General features: G+C 38.9%; 2 protein-coding genes across 6 annotated transcripts; one reads left to right on the top strand and one right to left on the bottom strand.

Annotated features, from left to right (window-relative positions):
* The first annotated feature begins 6452 nt into the window (after positions 1 to 6452).
* Positions 6453 to 7570, top strand: UCN3 (urocortin 3). The gene has a single exon (XM_066386351.1). The coding sequence runs from the start codon at positions 6453 to 6455 to the stop codon at positions 6945 to 6947; it is 495 nt and encodes a 164-aa protein (XP_066242448.1). The 3' UTR covers positions 6948 to 7570.
* A 4139-nt stretch (positions 7571 to 11709) lies between these two features.
* TUBAL3 (tubulin alpha like 3) lies at positions 11710 to 24839 on the bottom strand. 5 transcript variants are annotated; one of them, XM_066386061.1, is made up of 5 exons: positions 24791 to 24813; positions 20368 to 20835; positions 18901 to 19144; positions 16069 to 16221; positions 11710 to 14505 (listed from the first exon to the last, which is right to left on the bottom strand). In XM_066386061.1, exons 3-5 carry the CDS (start codon positions 19001 to 19003, stop codon positions 13565 to 13567), a joined length of 1197 nt encoding a protein of 398 aa, XP_066242158.1. In that variant the 5' UTR covers positions 19004 to 19144; positions 20368 to 20835; positions 24791 to 24813; the 3' UTR covers positions 11710 to 13564. The 5 variants fall into 5 exon arrangements, with proteins under 5 accessions (XP_066242158.1, XP_066242157.1, XP_066242159.1 ...); XM_066386060.1 differs by lacking the exon at positions 20368 to 20835 and having other exon boundaries at positions 24791 to 24839; XM_066386062.1 differs by lacking the exons at positions 20368 to 20835; positions 24791 to 24813 and adding an exon at positions 23734 to 23832.
* Between the last annotated feature and the right edge of the window lie 245 nt (positions 24840 to 25084).

The following is a 25084-nucleotide window of genomic DNA, read 5'->3' on the forward strand; positions in this document are numbered from 1 at the left end:
TGTGAGTTCAATGTGAATTAATCAATAATATATATTATGTAAAGTGTCTTTAAACAGAAATTCACATAAAACAAGGGTCTGTATTGATCAGTTGATATAAACATGAGCCATGAGCCATGAGCCAAAGCTAGCAAGGAACCTAATTCCTAGAGGCAATGATGCTGTATTTACTACTTTACTGTTCATGACAATTTCACAGATCAACTACCTGGAATAAGGAGAATCTACTTCATTTGTTGAGTCTGTACAAATGTTTGGCCACTGTGTCAGTTGTATCTGTCTCTGAGGATTCAGGGGTGGGTAAGTCTCAGCCTCAAGCGCCTTGCAAACAAATAGACAAACACAAGAATGGACCATAGCCAGCTCTAAAGCTTAGGTTTGAAAGAAAAATAGACTGAAATTAACAGCAGATAAGAAATGCTGGTTTTATTTTTTTATTGATTGAACATTATACCAGATTAACCTGCAGATATGTACATAGTGCCCCCAAAACACATTTTGTGGCAAGGGTTGTGCCTAGAAGGAAAGCCATGGCAAAGGTGAGTTTATTGCACTTAGAAGAACCTTGGTCAACTTGGCCACATTACTCCTGACTTTGTGTCTCCATGGAGAATCATGGGAGAACTTGCAAGCCTAGACCTCTATCTGGGAGTATGCTGCCTAATCTGTTGGTTTGTGTAGAAATTTTTGAAGAGTTCCTATTTCCTTTATTACTAGAGAAAACTTACACCATCTAAGTGGATCTGTTGGTATAGATCACTTTATCTCCACAGCAAGTGAATAGAGCCCTGTGGTTGGGCCTCAGTTTGGGAAGGTGGCAGTGAAACAGCCATGCAAGGCTTTCCAAGAAGGTGCATGTCCTCCCCTTGCCAGAGAAAGATAGAGTTTTTTTCAATTGACTTTATTGGGGTGACATTAAGATTGGCAAGAAAAATGGATTAAAATTAATAGCAGATAAGAAATGCTGCTTTTATTTTTTTATTGATTGAACACTGTACCTAATTAAACTGACGATATGCACATAGTGGCTCCAAAACACATTTTATTATTATTGGTTATTACCACTGGTTAATAACATTGCATAGGTTTCAGCTGTACCATTCCATAACATATCATCTGTGCATTGCATGTGATCAATGTGCAGTGCAGAGAGCTTTTGATTCTGTTCCATGTGGCCTTGATGTAGGCAGCTACATCTTGCCCACAGCCCCAAAAAGCTTTGCTATATGAATCAGCCACTGAAAATCCATTAGATAGGACCATAAAAAGTCTGATGAGTCATCAGTGCACCTGGACAGGAAGACAGGCCAAAACTTTCTCCACCTGTTTCCACAGCTGCTGGTTTCAAGGTGGAAGCAAAGTCCAACAAAGACAATTTCTGATTGGTCCATGGAGAAAGTGTTGGAGACTCTACACCACAAAGGACTATAAGTGACTGCAGTGTCATTAAATTGGCCTTCATTTTAGAAAAAACATGAGTCAAAGCAAGGGTCTTCCCTCCCCAACAGGCTAGAATAATTTCCCCCAGATTGAAAGTGGATCTGCTCATTTTTGTGGGATGCAGTGAAAGCATTGCTTAGAGGGAAAAATATAGCACTAAATGTTTATACTATAAACTAATAGATAAAAAGTGAAAATGAAGAATCAGTTAATCCAGAAGAATACAGAAAAGAAATAAAAAACACAAATAAATAGGAAAAAAGGAAAAAATCAGGGCAAATAGAAAGCACAACCTACTTCAGAAGAAAATAATCTAAATGCATAAGTAATCACTATTAGTATAAATGTGTTAAAATGGAGATGTTAGAGTAGGTTTTTTAAATTTAAGTAAATATTACAAACAAAAGAATTTAGACACAAAAAAGACTAGAAAAAAATGCACCAAAAAAATGTTAACCAACAGAAAACTGGAATAGCTGTTTTGATATCAAGCAAAGCAGACTTTAAGACAAAAAAAATTATTTGGCATAAAGGGGTTTACAGTAAAATGGTGAAAGGCACCATTTGTGTGTACCCAACACTCCAAATATATAAAGCAAAAATTGGTGAATTTACAAGAAAAAAATTACAAATCCACAAACACAACAGGAAATTAGCACATACCCTTCAACAACTGAGGAGTTGAACTAAAAATCAGTAAGGGAAAATAAGGGGAGAATTGAAAACAAGCATGGCAATAGTATTCTGTGTCCATGTGAACTTTATCAAGTTCTTACAAATGTTATCTTGACATCAAACTTGTTAGAAAAACCGGGAAGTCACACTAATCTACCTTTCACAAAACCAGAAACAGGAGCAAAGAATGTGACCAGCCCAATCAAACAGCCACGCTAGCAAAAGAGGCAGAAGCACTAACTGTCCTTCTGGACACCAAGGTAAAACCTCTTTCCAATAAATCAAGCATTCTACAGTTTCCTGTTTCCTTTTCTCTATGTTTTCCTTTTACTGCCTAGCTCAAACATTAAAAAAACAAATTGTTATTATGTATAAGTGCTTCAAGCACTTTGGAGAAATGAGTTTTATAAATATAAGCCATTCCTATTCATCTACGAAGCCAATCAGCTTTTTCTTCCCACCCTGGCCCTCCACATACTCTCTACAGTCTACAGAGTATTTACATCCCTAAACAACCTTCCAGTGCTGAACCCACAGAAGAGACCAATCAATGGCTCACAGGGCTAGAGAAAGTGCAAGCAGAGCAGAATGCCAGGCGCACATTCAGTGAGAGCTGGAAGGAAAATCCTCCTTTGCCAGAAACAACACCCTGGTGGTTTTTGTTCGCTAATCAAACTCGTTCAGTTCAGACTTTTTCTAATTCTCCATTAGATACAGCCAGAATTTTCAAGTTTCAAAGCAAATAGACTGCTTCTTGAGGTTTTAATCGCATATATACATACTTTTGGGATGACATCCTTAACCACTTCCCAGACTGGCAAGGATCCCATGGGCCACCCAGCCTACTCACATGTGGGAGCTCCTGCGAGCATCAGCCAATCTCAAGACCAATGCAGATGGTCCAGTAGACATCCGTGGGCCCACTTCTCTGGGAGGAGGAGGCAGTGGACTCAGAGCTGACAGCCACCAACACCAAGATGGCCCTTGGAACTATGGCCTCAGGTAGGGAAGTTTTCTAGGAAGTTGAAAGGTGACAGTGCCAATTGGCAAGAAAAGAAGCCAATGTTTATTGTTTCTCTTCCTAAATCCCTGTTTAAACTGCATTTAAAATAAAACCTAACTTCCTAACCCGCATTCAGACTATATCCCAGGATGAAGACCATCCCAACTCGTCACCTGCCTTTCTCCCACCCACCTTCTTGCCACCTCTTGTTGGTTCTCTCCACTCAAAACTCCTTTCCATTTGAACCCCTATGTTCTCCTTTCCTGGCACACACACCCTGTCTTGAGTCTCTGGACAGGGATGCTCCCTTCTGGGCTGTGGCATTTGCTACACTGAAAGTAGGCTCTGTTTTTACCTATCTCTCTAAGCTGCAAATGTCTTATAAGAATTGGAGCTGCAACTCACTCCTTGAATTCCTGAGGGTCCTGGAAATACTTGGCACCAGCAGGTGCCCCCCAAATGCTGGGTGGATAAATGGGTAAAATTAAGTGCTTTGCCACCAAAAGCTCTAGGTGCACTGTGCCTGCCTGGTTGTGTGCCCTTTGATAACACAAATATATTGAGTTTTGTGAGACAACACTGCATGTCAGAACCCACAATATTACAAGACAACAGGTGAACTTCAAGCCACCTTCTCTACCTTCAAAGCAGGTCCTGGTTCTAGATTTCCAACAGGTGGGTTAGAATCAGAGGCAGATTTAATCGCGGGATCACCGAGCATGCGCCCTGGGCCCCGACTTCTGAAGGGCCCCACAAAACGCAACTTTACACTTTTTTCTAATGACACCAAGTTTGGTTTCATATGTGTAGTTTTAACATTAATAGTACATAATATTTTTTATTTATTTAAAAATATGGTTAACATGTATTTTTATTTTCCCTGTCTCTCTTATTTTTAAGGGGCCCAATATTTTCTTCGACGCCCAGGGCCTCAACTGACCTTAATCCGCCTCTGGTTAGGATGACTAGGATGTAAAAATGCTGAAATTAGAAAGAACTAAGATCAGTAATAAAACTCTTCAAAGAAACTGCCTCTCCGTTTAACAGTGTTTTTCTTTTTATCGATGAAGCAAGTTGCTAGGGCAGGAGGGGAAGTAAGAGGTGGGGAGGGTTGGGAGGAAAGGCAGGTAGGAGGGGTCAAGGATACAGAGTGCCTGTCATCTCCATGACGCAGATAGCTGCTTCTGGTTGTATTTTAAACAAAATTGCATCTCAGTGTAGACACCACGTCTGGAATTACGACCCACCCTGTGATCTGTCGCTTTTACATGCACACATGAGGGAATAGAGCAGTCTCCGTACAGAGGAAACAATACAAGAAAAGGAGCCAGTGACCCAGCAGAGACAGAAGTTCAGGGGGATGTTCCGGGGGCAGACCTCCTGGTCCTGAAGCTGTGCCCGCCTCACTCAGCATCTCCACTCCAGAGGGAAGTCCACTCACAGGTAAGATTTTGGTTAGAGACTTTTTTATGAAGGATACATTTATTTGTCCTAAATTAGGCAGGAGGTGCTGGAGATTGAACAGGGGTGAGACATGAGATTTGAAAGACAGTGCTGGCCACCACAGCGTTTTTAATAAAGAGAATAGCTCCAAAGAGATCATGGGGAATTTTCTAAGGGGGGCAAAATTATCCTCCTTTTGTTGATTTAGAGACAGCTGCTTAGCAAAAGGTACTAGAACAAAGGCAGAATTGGTTCATGCAAATCTATTTTTCTGAACAGAATTCAGTTGTGGACGTGAAAGTGGCCCTTGGTAATAGTTTACAAATGTGGAAGGGAGATGAAAACTACAGGATAACCCCTATTGCTTGCATGAGCAGTAGGATGCTTGCAATTATTGCTTATCACATACCAGCATGGTTCACCTCTGTCATTTTTTTTCATTCTCCCACTACACCTGCAAGGCAGGTAATGTCTTCTTTTTAGGATGTGGACTAAGAAGTGAAGTAATTCACTCTTAGTTCACTAAGAGGTGAACTCAAGATAATGAAGAGGGTGAGAGAAGTTTCAAACCCAGGTTCTCTGCCCTCACAGCCCAGAGTCCTTTCCCCCTTGCTACACTGGGACATTGGAGGAGGGGGACAGATATCTGCAATGACTAGGTGCTACCTGTGAAGGAGGGAGACCATAAAGTTGGGTGCTTGATGTCTTCATTTGATGCCCAAGTTTTCTGAGAATTTCTGTTTGCCGTGTTCTCCTCAAACATAGCAATCTAGCAAACATACACACCCACCCCAATTCTGAGAATGGATTAAATAATACAGCAGTGATATGAATTCTGCCAAGGTCTAGTTATCTGTAACATGTCAACTTTCCCCTGGCTGTTCCTCCCTTTTTGGAAGACGAACCTTTCATGTATAAAGCTTTGCTGCTCACTTTGAAAGTGAATTGCTTAGAGGTGTGTGAGTGTGCATGTGTGCCACACAAACACTTCCACAAGTCTACGAAAAGAAAACAGCTCTCTACTATACCTTTGAAAGTGCTTAAAGCTTCCTAGGTTCTGCAGCCACTGTTTTTAAATTCTTCATTTTTTAAAATTCAACTTCTTACTGGTGTTTGCAGACAAACTAGGTAGATTGGGGTGAGACTCTATATTCCTCCTTACCCCCTGGGAAATAGAGCTGGCAGGGGGCAAAGTTATGGGATCAGGGCATTGTCTTCTGGCCGCACCACCCCCAAATCTTTCCCTGTGAGTATCCTCTCCCTCAGAGGTGCTCTGAATTTAGGCCAGCATGGATTCTTAGGACTGGACTCTGCCATAGCTGTCAGAAGGAAGCAAATATGTTTAAATCACCCAGAGGATGTACTACTGTATGTAACAACCCTAAAGAATGGTTGAATTTTAGATATACAAATACGAAAAATAGAGCTGTGGAGCTTTATCCCTTAAATCTAACTAATAAGCTCACTTGTTTTCAGAGCAGGTAGCAGAGAAATGTAATTGCTGTGGTGTTTCACTAGAGATGATAGCAAAGATCCCAGCAAATGGAAGAGGAGAAACTTCTTAGGAATCCGATTTCAGTGGGGAGCCAAGCATGGATTTTATGTGTAGAGAATTTCTTTTCCTTTACCCTGCAAATTTTAAACAAAGGTAAATGAGAGAGAGAGAGAGAGAGAGAGAGAGAGAGAGAGAGAGAGACTGCAACTCAGTCCCCTGAGAATTATTTGCATTTCTAACAAATTTCCAGTTGACATTTGTGCTAATCTAGAGAAGCGTTGTAGTAGAGTATTAACAAAGAATGAAGTCCTAATGGATTTTAACCCATGTCCCTCTGAGCCTTGAGCCCCTCACACCCCTTCCCACTTCTTTCATTTCTATCTACCACAGGGCAAGATGCTCGTGCCGGTCCACGTCTTGCTGCTGCTGCTCCTAGGGGCCCCCAGGACGGGTCTACCCCATAAGTTCTCCCCAGCTGAGTCCATTTCCCACTGCATCAATACAGCCCTGTCCGAGGCCAAGAAGAGCCAGCTGGAGGATGCACCCCTGCTGAACAAGAGAGGCTTCCCCTACCTGCCCAGCCAGGACCCATCCTCAGGAGAGAATGAGGAGAGGGAGGAGGAACAGGACAAGAAGAAAAGGGCCTTCTCTAGCCCTGGGGGTAGTAGTGGAGCTGGAAACCCCCGGTACAAGTACCTGTCCCAAGCGCAGCTCAGGGGGAGGCTTTACCAGGACAAGGCCAAAAGTGACCAGCGCACAAAGCTCACTCTGTCCCTTGATGTCCCCACTAACATCATGAACATCCTCTTCAACATTGCCAAGGCCAAGAACTTGCGAGCCAAAGCAGCTGCCAATGCCCATCTGATGGCACAAATTGGACGAAAGAAGTAGAATTGAGGCCAGTAAGAGGATGGCTCATTAAGAACAAGGATGGAGGTCAGGGTGGAGGATGAGGGTCTGCCCACCCAACCGGTTTGTATTTTGTGGATGGCCCAGTTTTATAGGCTGCTTCACTGCTCAACCCCTCTGATCCTTTCCTGCCTCCAGCCCAGCTCCCTCCTCTGTACAATACACAGACATGCAGTATTGTCTCATCTTCACAGATACAAGGCCATTAAGGACTCTCCCTATGTCTGTGTCTCTTTCCCCTTCCCCACACTTCTCCCTGAAGATCCCCTGCTTGAGAAGAAAATACCCAATGCTTCTCTCCTCTCTGCACACCAATCCCAGCCAAGAAGACTAGAAGACACACTAATTACCATCCCACCACCAGATCCCTCCCCAACTGTCTTGCTTCCATTAAAACCAGTGGCTTCTTGAACCTATGGCTTATTTCAGTTCCTCTTCCATCAGCTAGCTGCCTCCAAACCTCTGAGCTCAGAAGGGGAAGGCAAATGAGGGAGGGTACAGAGGAGTCAATTCTCCATCTCTCCCAGGATGGGAATGGCTCTTAAAAGTCTTGAAGGACAGTAAAGAGCTTGGGAAGGATCAAACTGGCAGGACTCTGTCAGCTGTCATTCAATTTAGAACCATCTTTATGGCCTGGTCCTACCCAAGAGGCACAGCCTGGGATCTACTGACAGGATGGTACCTGGAGTAGGCAGAAGAGGGAGATTTTCATTATCCCTTTTGGGACACCCTACACCCTTTATGGCCTGCTAGGATATAGGGTCACCACCCTTTAATAGGTGGTCACTGAACTCACAGAAACTGCCCAGCATGATGCTAGCCACCTGGGAGATGCTGGTGTGTGAGGCAAGGCCTCTGCTCTTCATGAGTCAGCAACTGTGGTTGACTGTGTTTCAGTTTACTTCTGCATGGTGATAAGTCATAAACACATAAAATAAATTTTTGCGTGGTGAAATAAACAACCTGCATACACACCAGCAGCTAACACTCCCACTATCACCACCAGCAAACAAACCCAAATAAATGACAAATTTGGAAATGTTTGCCACTCATATAAAAGACAAATGGCTAGTTGATTAAATATATAAAGAGCTGGCTGCACGATTTGGGTCTGCAATGCCCCGTGTCAGTCATATGCGGCCGGCATATTAATAAATCTCCTCCTTTTAATAAACCCTTCAAAATTCAAATATATATATATTTATATATATATTTAATTATATAAATTCAAATATTTATATATATATAAAGAGCTAATAAAAATTGAGAAAAAAAAGAAAAAGTAAGCAAAGATCTGAATAGGGTACTTGAGAAAATGTGTCAAAGTCCTTAAAAGATTTAAAAATAAAATATATCACATTAATAAAGGCAATATAAAATATTTAAGAATGTTCATCAAAGATTGCAATGAAGACCAAAAATCCATGTATAGTTCCTTTAAAAGTGATTCTTTAAGTTTGCTGGACTTAGAAACATGATTCACAAGCTAAACTTGAAAGTTTATGAAATAAGTTACTTTATCATAATTTTTAGTATATTATCAGTTTTTAAAAACAATAGAAAAACCTAATGGTCTTTTCTGTATGTGTGAATGCACACACATACATACACAAATACACAAGTGCCCTCTGGAACACCAACAATAATCAGTAACTGAGCAGTTATTTAAGCATTCCACCAGTGCCCTCCAGTGTCTGAAGAGAGAAACAACACATGTACATTGAAAAAAATTTTAAGTATTTAATTTGAGCTTGATGAAAGTTCAAAGCAGGATATATGCACATGGAAAAATGTTTCATCACTATTTATTTATTACAACACAGGGTGAGGCATACTTTTGTAGGTTTATAGTCTTTTGTATGGAAAATAATACAATAATTAATAAATACATAATATAAGAATAAACTCTGTGTTTCACGTACCCACAACTATAGATCTACTTTTGCCCCCCCCCCCATATAGTGAGAGATTTCATAGTATATCGAAACCATCCCTGAATCCTGGGGTGGGAATAAATGAATAATACAGATGGCTCTGGTAGCTCAAAGAGGCACAAGGAAGAAGAGTCCCAAGCAGCTAGCTAGCTACATGGAAAAGATGACATCTAAACCAGGGTTGTAGTAGAAAATTAATCCCATGGTCTCAGAGAAAAGTGTTGAGAGGCTAGTGTGAATGGAATGTATGACAGCAAAGTAGAGGATGAGATTGGATATCTAAACTGGAACTAGTGGTGAGAGGCTCTGCATGTCACATACAGGAGTTTACACTTCATCCTAAAACAATGGGGAATCATTAAAGCTTTGTATAGGGAGCAGAATAATCCAAGCTGTGCCTCAGAACATTCAGTCACAGAGTAGTGAGCAGGATGGATCATGAAGACAAAGTGAGAGGCAGAAAACTATTTAGAGATGAGTGTGCTAGGGAGTGGGACAGGATTTGGTTACCTGAGCTAGGATGGTGTCAACAGGAAGAAGAGGGAAGGGATTCTGAAAACATTACAGAAGCAGCATTGATAGGACTTAATTCTATGTAGAGAGCAAGAGAGAGTAGTCAAAAATGACGGTATTGCTTAGACTCTGCTTAAGTGGGGAGATGAGGACATGAATAAACAACACAGAACGCCAAAGGAAGAGCAGATTTATCTGGAGAAAAATGCTGTTTTTCTTGGAAGAAGTTAAATTTAGGAGTAGGTAAGCAAAACATCTGGGAGGATAGGTCCAGCATGTTAGGTGGAAATTCCAGTATAAAACTCAAGATAAACAAAAATTTAAGACAGAAGAGAAACAGAATTTCACAGTCCTGCACATACAGCTGATATGGTTGTGAATAAGATAAATAAAGACCAGAGAAGAGGACTAAGGGTATCTCCTTCAGGGGCAGATGATGGAGAAAAGGTATCTGTGGAGATGTCAGATGAGGAGAACCAAGTGGTACCACAGGGGTCAAAGGAAAAGTTTCAAGAAGAAAAGTTACCAAATGCTTAAAGTCAAGAAGATGGCTGAGAAAGTCATTGTTTTGATAAATCGGGTATGATCTGTGATCTTCAAGACAGTTTCAGTAGAATGATGGGGATGTCATCAAATCACAAAGGCTAAGAAGTGAGAAGAAGATGAGATGTAGGCATCAAATGTGTATTTCTTTGAAAAGTGTAATGGAGTGGAAAGATGTGGCAGTATAAGAGTAATAGAATCCAGAAAATGGTGTTGATTTTTTGAATGAGGAGACCTCAACAGATTAAGTAGAGAGAAGGGAGGGAAATTGATGAAGAAAGGGAGACAGAATGTCCAAGGGAGGTTGAAGGAACAACATCTTCTAGAACAGTCAAGGGGAGAAGGTGCAAAAATCATAAATGGCCTTGGAAAGAAGAGGTCTTTCCTCTGGGATAATAGTAAATATGTGAAGATTCGAAATAATTTTTTTAAAGATTTTATTTATTCATTATAGAGAGGAGAGAGAGAGAGAGAGAGAGAGAGAGAGAGAGAGAGAGAGAGAAGGGGGGGAGGAACAGGAGTATCAACTCCCATATGTGCCTTGAACAGGCAAGCCCAGTGTTTTGAACCGGTAACCTCAGCGTTTCCAGGTTGATGCTTTATCCACTGCACCACCACTGGTCAGGCGATTCGAAATAATTTTAAGGGGATTTCAAAAAGAATGTAAAAAGTTAAAGTCAGATGTATGTAATTTTAATAAAGTAGGAAATAAGGTAATCTCTTAGTTTTTAATCTAATAAATATTAAGTACTGACTCAATGTCTGACACTGTAGATTCACAGATAAATAAGATCTCAATTCCTGCCTCAAGATCACATTTAGTTAGTGCTTATAGTCCTCAGAGTTATTTCAATTATTAGCTCCAGTGAGCTAATAATTTGAGAAAGAATGGGCAAGCATTCCTTCTCAACCCCAGGTTCACATTAAAAAGAATAAAGGGAGTTATTTTGTCAGAAGGAAAATGATGCCACGTGGAAGCATGGTGATGTGAGAAGGAACAAAGAGTAAGAATGAGGGAAAATCTAAGCAAACATCCACTGTTTAAAACAACACTAATACTCAATGTCTTGTGGGGTTTAAAATATGTATGACACTAAAATACAAGTTAAAAACACACAAAAGACAGTATAGTAAATGAAGCTGAAGTGTCCTGTGGTCTTCCCATCGTGCATCAGTGGTAAAAACACTAATGCATGTCAGTAAGTCAAGTTTGAATGTTGTAATTCCTAGGGTGCTAAAATATTATAATGAGTATTTAATAAGCTAATAGAGAGGAAACATGAATAATAAAGAAAAATACTTGATAAATCTAATATTTATGTTTGGCAATGTATAAGTAGCATCACAATTTAATCAACTCTTTGACTCACAAAGTCTTGCAACTGGAAAGGGTCTTAGAAATAACCTTGTCCAAAATGAGGATTTTAAGATACAGAGAAGCTAAGTATATATTATATTTCAAGATCATATAATTATAACAATGCCATGAACTGGCTTCATCTTTCCTAATACCTAGTTAAATATTTCTTCCATGTTATGTCTCCCCTTTCACAGTGACAAACTTATTTAAAAGAAATAGCCTAAAAAAGTATTTGAGTCTTGACAACTACTCTAGGAAACTTAGCCCTAAAGTTCGTAAGTATCCACAATACTTAGGTCATCAAATAGCTTTATTTATAACTGAATAAGATAGGTATGATTTTAAAATGCAAACATGAGAGACATAGGTTAATTGAAAAATCGAGCCCTCCCTGAGTCCCCCCCCCCCAATAAGTTGGACATGAGCATAGGTTCCTTCAAGTATTAAAGGTTTACTTCCACACTTAAATAAAGAGCCAGACAGTCTATTATTAGTCTATGTTGGATTTGGTGAAAGTAACAATCAGGTTCACAAAATCACTTTTTATTTGGAGAAAAAAATACTTTTTTAACTTCCCTCTAAATGTTTGATCACAGCAAGTCAGAGATGAGAATGAGAGCCATATTTGTTACCCTGTTACTATATTGGAAGTCCTGGTGCATTTTAGTATTAACTGTCCTTCGTTCCAAAGGGAACTCTGGTATGACAATGGTATGACATTGTTCTGGTGTTCAAGAGCATAAATTGAGCCCTTGGCAGAGGGCCTTAGAAGCCGAGGCCAAAGAAGATTCAGCCAAATACAGTATGTGGAAATTTGAAGAATGAGCAAAAACTCATGATAGCTGTTTCTATCACACAACCATCAAACCATCCCTTCTCAGGTATTGACAAGTATCTAAATAATCATTTCTGCCAAACTGCGGTCATTGACATCCATGATGACAGTGGTTTGAGTTGAAAATAGGTAAAAGAGTACAATTTTGAATGGAGTGGATGAAGGCCACATCTCAGGGCAGTGATTTGAGTATGTAAAAGCATCTACCAAGAACATGTTAAAGATGGAGCAGCAGTTCTGGGGCCCAGGTAGTACATGTAAGAAGGCAGCAGCACTGCAGTTTAGTAAATCTCATAATGTGGCATAGAACTTTACAACTTCATCAAAGGCTATAGGGCCTACTGGACCAAAAGCACTGACCATGTCAAGCCCAAGAGACAGTATAACTGGAGGACGAGTGTTGAAATGTAACCACCACAGATGAATGAGGTACCATCAGTTCAAAAGCAATGCCAACCTAAGCAATCAGCTTTGCAGTATGTAGTTCATCTTAATTCCAATCATTAGGCTAAACATCATTTTAAAACTCTGACTAGTGATTTTAATGCACTTATAGGTATTTTGTCCATTTTAAATTATAACAGATTTGAAAATGGATTACTATCAAACAGTAATACTGTTTAATACACAAAATTAATTCCATTAAGTGGTTGTTGTTTTTTTAACTTCAAGTCCTCAAGTCACACCCCTCCAATCCCCAGGACTCCTTATTTAGTAAGTCTGTGGTGACTCTCAGGAATCTGCACTTTTTCCTAAACCTCTGAAATGTTCTGATCCAGGGCTCTGTGGGCCTCACTCTGAGAACTTCTCCTCGAGGAAGGAACGCTGAAAGAGATCACTTTCACCTTGTGACCTACAGGGCACACAGGTTCAAATTTGTGAAAGACCCAGGAATATTCTTGTTTATTTGTTTGTGTTTGTATAAAAAGCAAACTGAGACTTTATGGCCCACATTTGGAATGAAAAGAATCATACTGAAAATGCTCGTTATTTAACTAATGTACAAAATATGAAGGAAATAATATTAATAATCAATGCTGGGCTGTTTTCCACCTTAGGTATAGGACAAAGAAAGCATCAACTTTAGGGTTTCATAGTATCATGATTGAAAAAGCAAAGAAGATAGCCAGGTTTCCATTCTGATCTCAAAAACTAAATACACAGACAAAAAAATTAGCAAACATGACCCAGAAAGGACTCCAAAGCTTCGAAGATTTACAGGTAGCAGTGCTGAATTACATTAACAGACAAAAAAAGATGTGCTCATTGGTAATACTGGCTGATTTGATTTAGTGTGGAACTTATGTTCTTGCTTGATTTGATTTCTTTCTTCTCTTAAGCAAACTCTACCTATTAACTGTATAATGTGTTAAAAAGTGAGCATGGCACTTCACATTCATTTCCACCTTCACCATCAGGAACTTTGCCCCACCTCCTCATAATCCTTCTCCAGAGCTGCCAGATTTTCCCTGGCCTCTGAAAACTCCTCTTCTTCCATGCCTTCTCTGGTGTACCAATGCAGAAATGCCCTCTTGGCATACATGAGGTCAAACTTGTGGTTCAGGCGGGCCCAGGCCTCCACAACTGCCGTGGTGTTGCTCAGCATGCACACAGCCCGCTGGACCTTGGCCAGTTCTCCCCCTGGCATCACTGTGAGTGGTTGATTGTTGATGCCCACCTTGAAACCAGTTGGACACCAATCTACAAACTGAACTGAGTTCCTTGACTTCATGGCTGCAATTGCCACATTCACATCCTTAGGAACCACATCCCCTCTGTAGAGCAGGCAGCAGGCCATGTACTTCCCTAGTCGAGGATCACATTTAACCAGCTGGTTGGAGAACTCAAAGCAAGCAGTTGTGATATCTGACACAGAGAAGTCACTGTGGTAGGCATTGTCAGCAGAAATGATGGGGGCAAAGGCTGTCATGGGGAAATGTATTCTTGGATAAGGCACTAGGTTGGTCTGGAATTCCATTAGGTCCACATTCAATGCCCCTTCAAACCGGAGGGAAGCAGTAATAGAAGATACTGCCTGACCTATCAACCTATTAATGATGGTGTAAGAGGGGCGTTCAACACCAAGTTTATGATGGCATATGTCATAGAGGGCCTCATTGTCCACCATGAAAGTACAGTCTGAGTGCTCTAATGTGAAATGGGTGGTGAGGATGGAGTTGTAAGGTTCTACTACAGCAGTGGACATCCTGGGGGCTGGGTAGACAGAGAACTCCAACTTCGTCTTCCTGCCATATTGTATCGAGAGCTGCTCCATTAAGAGAGATGTAAATCCTGACCCAGTGCCTCCTCCAAAGCTTCGGAAAATCAAAAATCCCTGCAGTCCACTGCACTGTTCTGCCTGGGAAAGGAAACAAGATGTAGGAACTCAGCCAAACAAACCCAGAAGCAGTGGTAATGGTGGGACACAAGTTCCCAAAACAAAACAAAACTTTCAGAAAGAATTAATTTACCATTATCAATTCCACAACAAACATATTTACTTTGAGACATTCTTGAGTGGTAACTTTTTGAGTGGCAAAGCACTTTAGAGGTTCACTGTAAGTAAAACATAAAGATAGAGGTGGGCAAAAGTTGTAAGTACGCAAAAGTTTATTCTTGTAACATTTAATTAATGATTGTATTATTTATATGCATATTTGTTTTCTCCATATTATTATTGTTATGATTTCATATCCTTACTTATGATTTATCTTTTAGGTCATGATGGTTGGAAATTTAACCAATGACCAACGAAAGTGGGTACTTAAACTATAAACCTCCTTTCGCCCTCTCCAGTATAAACTGTCTTTCACTGCCCTCCTGTATGCAATCGAAAGCAAGGTCTTTATAAATAACAAAGAAAATGACTAGCAAAACATTGAAGCAATAGTTTCTCTCATAGTAGATGAAGTGCCTTTCACTTCTATGCCCAGAAAATGCCAAAATATTTCCTCAGCAAAGGCTTCTCCAGATTGAGGTATTTAAAGAATTAACTGTCAGTAAATAGAATAACTATTCTTTAGGTAGTGTATGTCTCCTGTTAACTTTACAAATAGTGGTACCATTGAAAAGTTACAAGTTTTAGAGTGCTCTGGAAATCTCTGATAACAAGTTAAGTCATGAGTTAGCAGAAGCAAAAGTAAACGAGGACTAGTCATTAAGATGAAGAAAATCCTAGTGTTTCTGACATAGATGGACTTTGTGGGCATTATGCTAAGTGAGACAAGTCTGACAGAGAAAGACAAATATTGTATCATCTCACTCGTATATGGAATCTAAAAAAGTCAAAGTTGTAGAAATGGAAAGTAGAATAGTGGTTGCTAAGCACCTGGGGGACGGGGTTGGGGAGATTTTGGTTAAAGGGTACAAACTTTCAGTTAGAAGATAAGTTTAATATCTGGGATTCTACTGTGCAGCATGGTGACCATAATCATCACCAAAAAATTAAATGTTGTTACCAAAAAAAATGTAAGAAGGTGATTATGTGAGGGGATGAGGGTGTTAACTAACCCTATTATGATAATCATTTCACTACACATGTACATCAAATCATAATTTTGTACAGCTTAAATTTACACAATGTTATATGTCAATTATATCTTAAAGCAGAAGAAAAATAAAACATTTACTCAATAAATCTTAATAAAATAGAAGATGGGGCTATATAGAAAGTGTGAAGGCTTCTATGGCTTTTTCTACGTAACAAAGCATAATCAAAGCCTACATCAGTACACTTCTTGGCTCTGAGCATGGCAGAGGCCCCAAGGAAAGAAGCTGGGTGGTAATGATGTTGGGTGGTGAAGATGCTGGGTGGTGACGATGTTGGGTGATAGAACTGCTGGTGATGCTTAGGAGGTGTCCCACAGAACCAAGACACTCAGGACACTTCCCCCAACCCGCCGAGCAGAAGAGAGCTACTTGCCAGCTTTCGGATCCTCTCTAGCACAAGGTCGATGATCTTGGACCCAACAGAGTAATGGCCTCGGGCGTAGTTATTTGCAGCATCCTCCTTCCCACTAATGAGCTGCTCTGGGTGGAAGAGTGAGCGGTACTTGCCTGTTCGAATCCCATCTGCAGAAGGAAAAGCAGGTCAGCCACTCTACTCCATCCACTGCTAGCCCTAGGCTAATTCTTGCACAGCCCTGGACCATGACCTCCCTCTCTTCCTACAATGTTGTAGTAAAGCAACAGATTTAAACTGTTGACTTTGCCTTCCATAGTCTAGGAAAAGGTATAACTATTTTTATACAAATTAAAAGTATGTTTTTCCATCATAGACTCTCTATTCATCTCTTAGAGCTGCCATAACAAATTGGGTGACCTAAAACAAGAGAAATTTATTCTTGAGGCTAGCAATATAAAATCAAGGTGTTATGGGGCTGGTTCCTTCCAGAGGCTCTGAGGGAGAATCTGTTCTGGTCCTGTCTCCCGGCTCAGATGACTGCTGACAATCCTGGAGTTCCTTGCCTGGCAGCTGCATCACTCCAGTCTCTGGGGTGTTCACTCTTATAAGGACACAGACTATTGTACTTAGGGCCTACCCTAATCTAGTATGACCTCACCTTAACAAAGTGCATCTGCACAGGCCCTATTTCTCAAAAAAATCATATTTTGGGGTCCTGAGTAGATTTTTAGCAGACATTATTGAACACACCACATACCCCGTGGCACTTTGGCATTTCAAGACAAGTATTTCTATCCACAAAAAGCCAACAGTATGCTGGAAAAGCAAGGAAGAGGATACCAATCTAATTATTAGTATACTTTAAAGAGGCTTTAACAAAGAAAGCATAGCATACTTAAGTGCCCACATAATGCAGTTAATATAAATGCACGAGGCAGGGAAATCAGTGGTAAGATGTTGGCAGTATTCAGTACAACCAAGTACAATCCTTGCCTAGTTTCACTGCCTTTTAAAACCCTGGGTGGCATGAGAAACACAGCATGTCGGAGGCCCATGTCCCACTCCCTATCTTAGAATTATTCAAATTGCCTGACTCTTGAAGAATTAGACAGTGGTGTTTGAGGGTTAAGTAGGCTTTTGGAACATTGCCCTGGTTAGAGTGAGATGCTGCATTGCATAGTACTGAAGAGCATGTGTTCATAAATCAATTTCCTATGCTCATATCTTGCCTTCCCCACTTAGCTATAGAACAGGTACTCATGTCTCTAAGCCTCACTTATTTCACCTCACAAATAAGGATAACAACAAAACCTACCACACTGAGTTGTTATGAGGATTAAACGAGATCATATGGTATGACGCATGGCCCATAAAGCAAGAATTATAAGTAATAATGTGAAAATTGGCTTTGTGGCATGCATTTACACAGATTTATCTTCCTATACATCATTGGCCCTTGCACAGATATCTGGTTGGTCATAGAAACAGATGCTCACTGCCTACAAGGAAATGCACTAATTTTCTAAGAGCAAGATAGTTCTCTCAAGTCACCTTGCTCTCCTGTTTATGATATCACCATGAATTTTGTATAACCCCAAATGTTCAAATTTACTAAAATTGAGTTTAAATGACTTTTAACAAGTGTACACACACACACACACACACACACACACACACACACACACACACAAAACCTACCAAAGTTGGGATTTTTAAAACCTATATTTATAAACAAAATTTAAGTGGGAATATTATTTGGGGTAGACTTTTTGCTTCTCACCTGAAGCTCTAAGGCTAAGTTTAGTCTAAGGAGGGAAGTTATGGAATTTAAGGTAGCATGTTTCTTCATGGCAATGTCCAGTTGAGCTCTTGAAGGTAGTTAGTTCCATAAATTCTTTCAGTGGAATCCACTATTTTTGGAAATCAGTGAGTGCAGCACCAAACTGTCCACTCAATTTTCTGAAACTTTTCCACACTAAGCAAAGACTTGAGTATCTGGCCCAGCATCCTCAAGGATGTCCATGGTTTTCAAAAACAATTATTTGGTGGTTCCTTGGCTTCCTTACCCCCAATGCATTCAGCTCCGCTCCACTTGAGTCACCATCGCTCACAGCTGTCTCCACCAAAATCTTTAACTTACAAAATTCTTTCTCTGACCACACTTCCTTACTTCCCCTATGTAGCCCCATGTCCCAGCCCCAACTATCTTTCCAGTCTCCTCTCCCATCACTCTACTACTCACACTGGAAGTTCCAGCCATGCTGAACTCCTGTTCAACCTGCATGTTCCTCCATGCCTCTGTGAATTTACAAATGCTGTTCCTTTGGGAGGAGACCTTTGATGACTCCCCAGTTACTCATCCTGCTTCAGTGATACCTCTGTACCTCACAGAAATTTTTATTATAATGACATTATAGCATATGAAATTGACATTTTTAGTTAAAAATTGGTCATCTATTGGTAATTTTATATGGCTTAACTTAATATATTTATTAGTGTTGTATTAACTATTTACATATTCTTCTCCACACTCAATTATGCTGCTTTTCTGGCAAAAGAGAATGGCTTTTATGAAAAGGCAAACCTAGGATCAAAGACAGTTCTACCTTGAATAACTAAGGCAAGTTCTATAACTTTCCCAAGATACAGTTTCCTCCTCTATAAACTGAGGATGACAACAATGTTTCCTAGTGAAGTTGCTGAAAGATCAATTGAGCCTTCCTAGCTGACATTACATAATATTGTTCAGGCAACTGTATAATCTGACAGTCCTACCCACTGATAATTAATTTGTTTGTTTTGATTGTGGTACTGGTTAAGTACACTAGAACATAAACCTTACCTACCTATAACAGTTGGCTCTAGGTCAATGAAGAGTGCTCTGGGCACATGCGTCCCAGCTCTTGTCTCATAAAAGAAGCTGTTGAAAGAGGCATCCATATACTTCATTTTAGTGATTTCCAACTGATCCTTTTTACTGTCAAGAACAAAGCCATCTGGATGAATTCCATGTTCCAGGCAATAGAGTTCCCAGCAAACATCCCCAATCTGGACGCCAGCTTGGCCCACGTGAATGGAAAGGCACTCCCTCTGAAATAAGCCAGAACAAGTCAGAATTGAGCAGTCCTTCATAGATCTCATGAGCCACATTACTCAGAACTTCTGCTTACAACTGACAGAAACCAAGCTAGCTTATGCCAACAAGAGAAATTTATTATATGGCAAATTGAAAGTACCACATAGAAAACAAAAAAACAGGATAAAGGTAAATTTTAAGAAACAATTGAACCAAGGACTCCAATTCCATTAAGAAATTTCTTTCAACAACATAAATTAAGTACATATTATATAATTGGTGAAAAATTAATTAGAACTTTATATATATATATATGTTCTTATATGTAATATATATACTATTCTTATCTATAATATATGTACTAAATCAAGCTGTCTTACTCAGAAAAAAATATCTAGCTATTGGAAGAAATAAAACCAAACTCAATGTATAGTCTTGACACATATTAAAACCCATAGCAGATAAATTAATGATGTTACATTTTCATAGCTTAAGAGTTTACACTTACTATTCATATGAGCTCTAAATCAGGAAGAATGTTCTAAGCTTAAAAGTAGTGAAATATTTACCAGTGAAAATTTTACTTATATATAGCTGGGATTTAACAACCCAGCTATATATAAGGCAATTTTTATATGCATCACTATTTTTAAGTCCTTGAGATAGCTACTAAATAAATAGGCAAATGGCATCAACAAAAATTTACAAAATAAAAATTAATCTAAAATGTAAATATTTAGGCACAATGGAATTCACAGTATCATAATTTATAAGAGTGAACACCAAGAATCAAACTAACCATTCACCTATTATTGGGCATTTAAAAGAAGGGACATCAATAAAATGGCATGTTATGCAATCTTTAACCCTTTGAGTAGTACGAATGTTCGTGTACATCCTCGTGCCTCTTGACCATCCAAAGTACAATCATACATGTATGTCTTTAAACTTTGATCTGGAGCAGTAAAGGTGTGCATGCACACCTCCCTTTCAGTAGCATTGTAGCATGTGTTGTCATCTATCCTGGAAGCTGGTGAGCCCAATTATCACTATAAAGTATCTCTGAAGAGTGCTACCACCTGTTCCATAATACAGTAACTATGTTCAGCCTTGAGTACATGCATACCATATGTAGCTGCCATGGTTCTGTTGACAGAACTTATTGCATTCATGGCTGGTTTTTGTCATTTTATAAGTTATTATTGTTGCTCTAATACCACAATATTCAGGATCTTACATGGTACAATTGTTGTTTTTATAATTTTTTGCTTTTTCCTCAACATAAACATCATTCATTTGTCTAAAATGTTCAGCTCTTCCCCAAGAAAGATGTCGAGACATCATCAGGCAGGAAGGCTAGCTCCTGAAGATATTCATAATATCTTGACAAATGCAGAGTCGGAATAATGAATATTCATCTTGCAGTGATAGTGATTTCAATGATGAAATAATCGATTCTTTATCTGATGAAAGTTCTTCTGATCCTGGGCCAGTAACACAAGCAAAAAGGCCTCGTTTGACACCAGATAAACCACCTGTGTTGAGGAAGTGGATGTCTGCAGGAAACTTTCTTCCAACAATTTCTCCTGTCTTTGATGATTCAAATTCAGGTATTTTCGATAGTTTTTCTCAGAAACTGGATGATGCTGATGACAACAATAGACTGGAAATTTCAATTTTCAAAGAGATAATTGATGAAGGTTTTCTGAATAAAATTGCAATTGAAATGAATAATTATCATGAACTTATTCTTGAAGATACAAACATAAAAGAAAAATCAAAGTTATACAAGTGGAAAGGAATTACTGTAGAAGATTTGTATGTTTTTCTAGCTTGTGTTATGTTGATGGGGCACATAAAAAAGAACAGACTGAAGGACTACTGGTCAAAAAATTTTTTGATTGAAATGTCAATCTTTGGAAAAATTATATCATTGGATAGTTTTCAGCTGATGCTACAACTGTTGTACTTTTGTGATAACAATATTCAACCCCAAGGTGATTTGACTGTATAAAATTACGGCTGTTGTAGACCACTTCAGAAGAAAATATCAGTCTGTTTTTTATCCATTTAGAAATTTGTGCATCAATGAAAGCACAGTGGCTTGGAAAGGGCATAGATTTGTGATAAAGATGTTCCTTCTTTGTGACTGTGAAACAGGATTTGTCCTTGACCACATAGTTCATATAGGAAAGGAAACTGAGATTGAGTATGATGAAAAAGTTGGAATCTCAGGTTCTGTGGTGAAAACAATACTTACTCCTTACACAGAAAAAAACCTAATGTCTACCTTGACAACTGGTATACAAGTCCTAATTTGTTTGAATATTTACATGAAAATGGAACTGCTGTTTGTGGTACCATTAGAAAAAAACTGAAAGAGAATTCCTGAGTTTCCTAAGAATATAAAAAAGGGCAAATGCATCTCAAGACATACTACAATCATGTTAGCTCAAAGAGGGCGTGACAAAAGAGAGGTCAACATGCTAACTACAATTCATGAAGACTTAATGATTGAAATTGGCAAAAGCGATTACACTACTGGACAAAGCATTACCAAGCCACTAAGCGTGGTTAGGTATAATGAGAATATGGGTTTGGTTGACAAGGCTGATATGCAAATAAGTTTCACAGGAAATGCAAAAAAAAACCATGAAATGGTACATGAAATTTTTTTTTCATGAAATTGCTGTTTTGAGCACATATACTGTGTATCAAATGAAGACTGGAAGAAGAGCACAGCTATATGACTTCAGACTGAAGCTCATTTGGAGGAGTTTGTGAAAGCGAGGAAATCACCCAGAGGAGGCCAACCATCGTCAGTAAGCGACAGCCTTCATCTTTCAGGGCGTCACTTTCCAAAGCTAGTCCCTACAACAGCCTCAAAGGATAAGCCACAAATGAAAATGCTTCGTATGTCAGCACACTACAAGAAGGAAGCATAAACGGAAGAACACAGTGATGTGCATTGATCGTAACAAACCACTTTGCCTGCATCCATGTTTTGAGGAATACCATAGTTCGAAAAATTTTTAAACATAAGGAATAAATTAAAATACCTATAAATTGTCCTAAGAATATCATCATATGTGAGTACATATTTGAGATTCTGCTAATAACAATACTTGCTTATTTACAAATGAGAGGTACACAAGAATTGCATGAGATAACAAAAATTTTTATTTTAAAAATGTGTAAGGCAACATTAAAAAAAGGCAAATGTATGTCCTTCTTGTTTCCATAAATTAGTTATCAAACAAACATGATTTTAAGTTAATAAAACTGTAACTGGAACTAACTTTATTTTTTGATGACTGGGGGTCATCAAGCATGAAGAACTCACTACTCAAAGGATTAAATACTTACAAAAAAAATGTATGTCATGAGAAATGCTTATGACAAAATGTTAAATAAAAATTATGTAAGTTGTATAAGTATATATAATGTAGGATGTCAAACACATTTAAAAATAAGCATAGAAAATGTGTTCTTAAAATGTATCAAAATATAACTGTATTTATATCTTATTTTAACTTTTCTGTTTTCCTTTAAACTCATCAGCCTCCACTCTATCTAACCTTTAAATCACCAATCACATACTTTTAAAAGCCAAACAACCTTTTTATTTCTAATTTAAACAGACAACTATCTACTCATCTAAGAAAGGAAAAGAAAAACTTAATACCTAAAATATCCGAAGTAACAGCAATTGCTGATCTTAATATAGTTGAATTTTGAATGCCAGTGATCATCGGACAAGTCTGAGTAGGGCTCTTATAAGGTGAGAAGCCTGTTTCTTGCATCATAGGGGCCCTTCAAGTTGTTTGCCTGATGAGCTGATAAGTAATGCTGCCCTTGTCCAGGGCTGCACTTTTACAAAGTCTGAGATTCAACTACAAAAGACCTCTAGTTGGAGAAAGAGAGGGAGCCCTGGTGTTCACACCCCTGTAATCTGACTCGGACTTTGTTCTCACTCAGCACATCAAATCTTTGTACTTTGTCTCCTTGATTCAAAAGGCGTAACATAGCTCTCTTTGCTTTATGAGGAATTCAAGTTCACTACTTGAGTACTTTCTCTCATTTCTTCTCTATGCAACTATCACTTTCTTGACAAAGTCTGTGTGCACTCAATTTAGAAAGCATTTCACTCAGTACTAACCAATATTCCAACCTCTCAGGGACATAAAAATCAAAACAACACATTCTGTCATAAACAAATTCCTCAAACCCCTACCTCCCCTCCTGTTGGACTTAAAACTGATCTCAGTACAATAGCTACTGCAATTAGATCACAATTCATCTAAATCACTACATTTAGGTAAAAATTTTAAAGTGGAACAGGGGGAGAGTCATTATTTCCACACCATGAAAACTACTTACATGTAGATTTCTCTCACAGCATCCTACCCCAGCTGTTGACCACCCAGTCCACATTGGATGCACAAGTGGCATTTGCTCACGTATGAAAAAAAATCTCAAACATAAAACAAAAAACAATGCTGCTCTGTGACCTGTTACACAAATGGTTCAGACATAGGAGTGAAACCATCCTTTTGAACTCAACAGAAATACTTGGCCCAGAAAGGACCAATCTTGCCCTTACCAGTTTGAGAAGCAGTTGAGTCTATAACATAACTGTGTCTCAGGGTACAGAATGCTATTTTCACTTTATTCTTCTTTTAGCATTCCCCTCCTTTCCAAACTACCTGTTAAAATATTAACCAAACTATAAAATAATAAAAGATTGTAAAATACCTACTGAGTACCAATATCAATTGGTCATAGCACATAATATGTGGTTGTAAGAAATAATACAGGGGATCTCTTGTACCGCTTACCCATTTTTCCCAACTATCTTTCAAGATTATAGTAAATATCATGCCAAGAATACTGAATTCACACAGCCAAGACACAACATTTCCATTATCATGAGGCTCCCTCATGTAGGAAGATATCATTTTTAAGAACAAAACAATTTAAACATCCTTAAAATGTTGGACAGAGAGTCCAATGGGGTGATAAGACCAAAGATGAAAAAGCAGCTTGAAAGGTTGCTTCCATTTAAGAATTAAAAATTTTGAAATACTAAAAACTACTGTGAGTGGCACATAAGAGATCAAAGAGGAAATGGATCTTAAAAGGTGGTCCCCAAACAGAATTATTATAACAATAGTCATTACTGTTCCCCAAGGACTAAACTCAAGAGAAAACAAGATGTCCGTGCACTTTACCTACCACACACTTTTGAGTTTAACAATGGTAACCTGGGTCTAAAATCCCCAGAAACTCTAAAACCATACCTGAAAGCAAAGCAATTGATTTCTACAGAAAAATCAGCACACCAGTTCTAAAACCAATGCAAAAACTAGAGGAAGGAGAGGTTCTTGCTTCACACTTCAATTAAAGGCAATGAACACTTGCAAATCCAACTTTGCTTTTGCTAAAAGCTGCAAAACTAGAGCTGAATAAGGAAAGCTTATTCAAACCTGCTTCAGACATGGATATTAAAAGAAACAAATGGTGCTTTAAAAATTTCTTCTCTGACATCAAGAATTTATTAAGAATTGTTTGGTGGGGCAGAGGGCCAAATATGATGAATAAAATTTGCTATAACACCAAAGCAACACTGTCAACAATGTACAAGCACAGTTGTCACTTACCATACTGAACTGAAGGTGCCCCGGATAATGAGCCACAGAGTATGCCCAGGTGAGCCTTATCACAGGGCAGGAAGTGACTCCACCTGAGGGCCGAGCTACTGGCTTCACTTAAAGCAGCACAGCCTCTTTTCAGTGTTTTAGCTCTTAAGTCTCAAAGTAGCTATGGTGACCCAAACACCCTGAGGTAAAGCTGTGAAGAATTGAGGTTTGCAAAGGAATTAGAAGAAAATGAGAAAAATCTCATTTGTAAAATAATTTTTAAAATGTAATATAAATTTTAAATTTTTAAAATTT

This window comes from Saccopteryx leptura, chromosome 5 (genome assembly GCF_036850995.1).
Source record: "Saccopteryx leptura isolate mSacLep1 chromosome 5, mSacLep1_pri_phased_curated, whole genome shotgun sequence".
Taxonomy (NCBI): domain Eukaryota; kingdom Metazoa; phylum Chordata; class Mammalia; order Chiroptera; family Emballonuridae; genus Saccopteryx; species Saccopteryx leptura.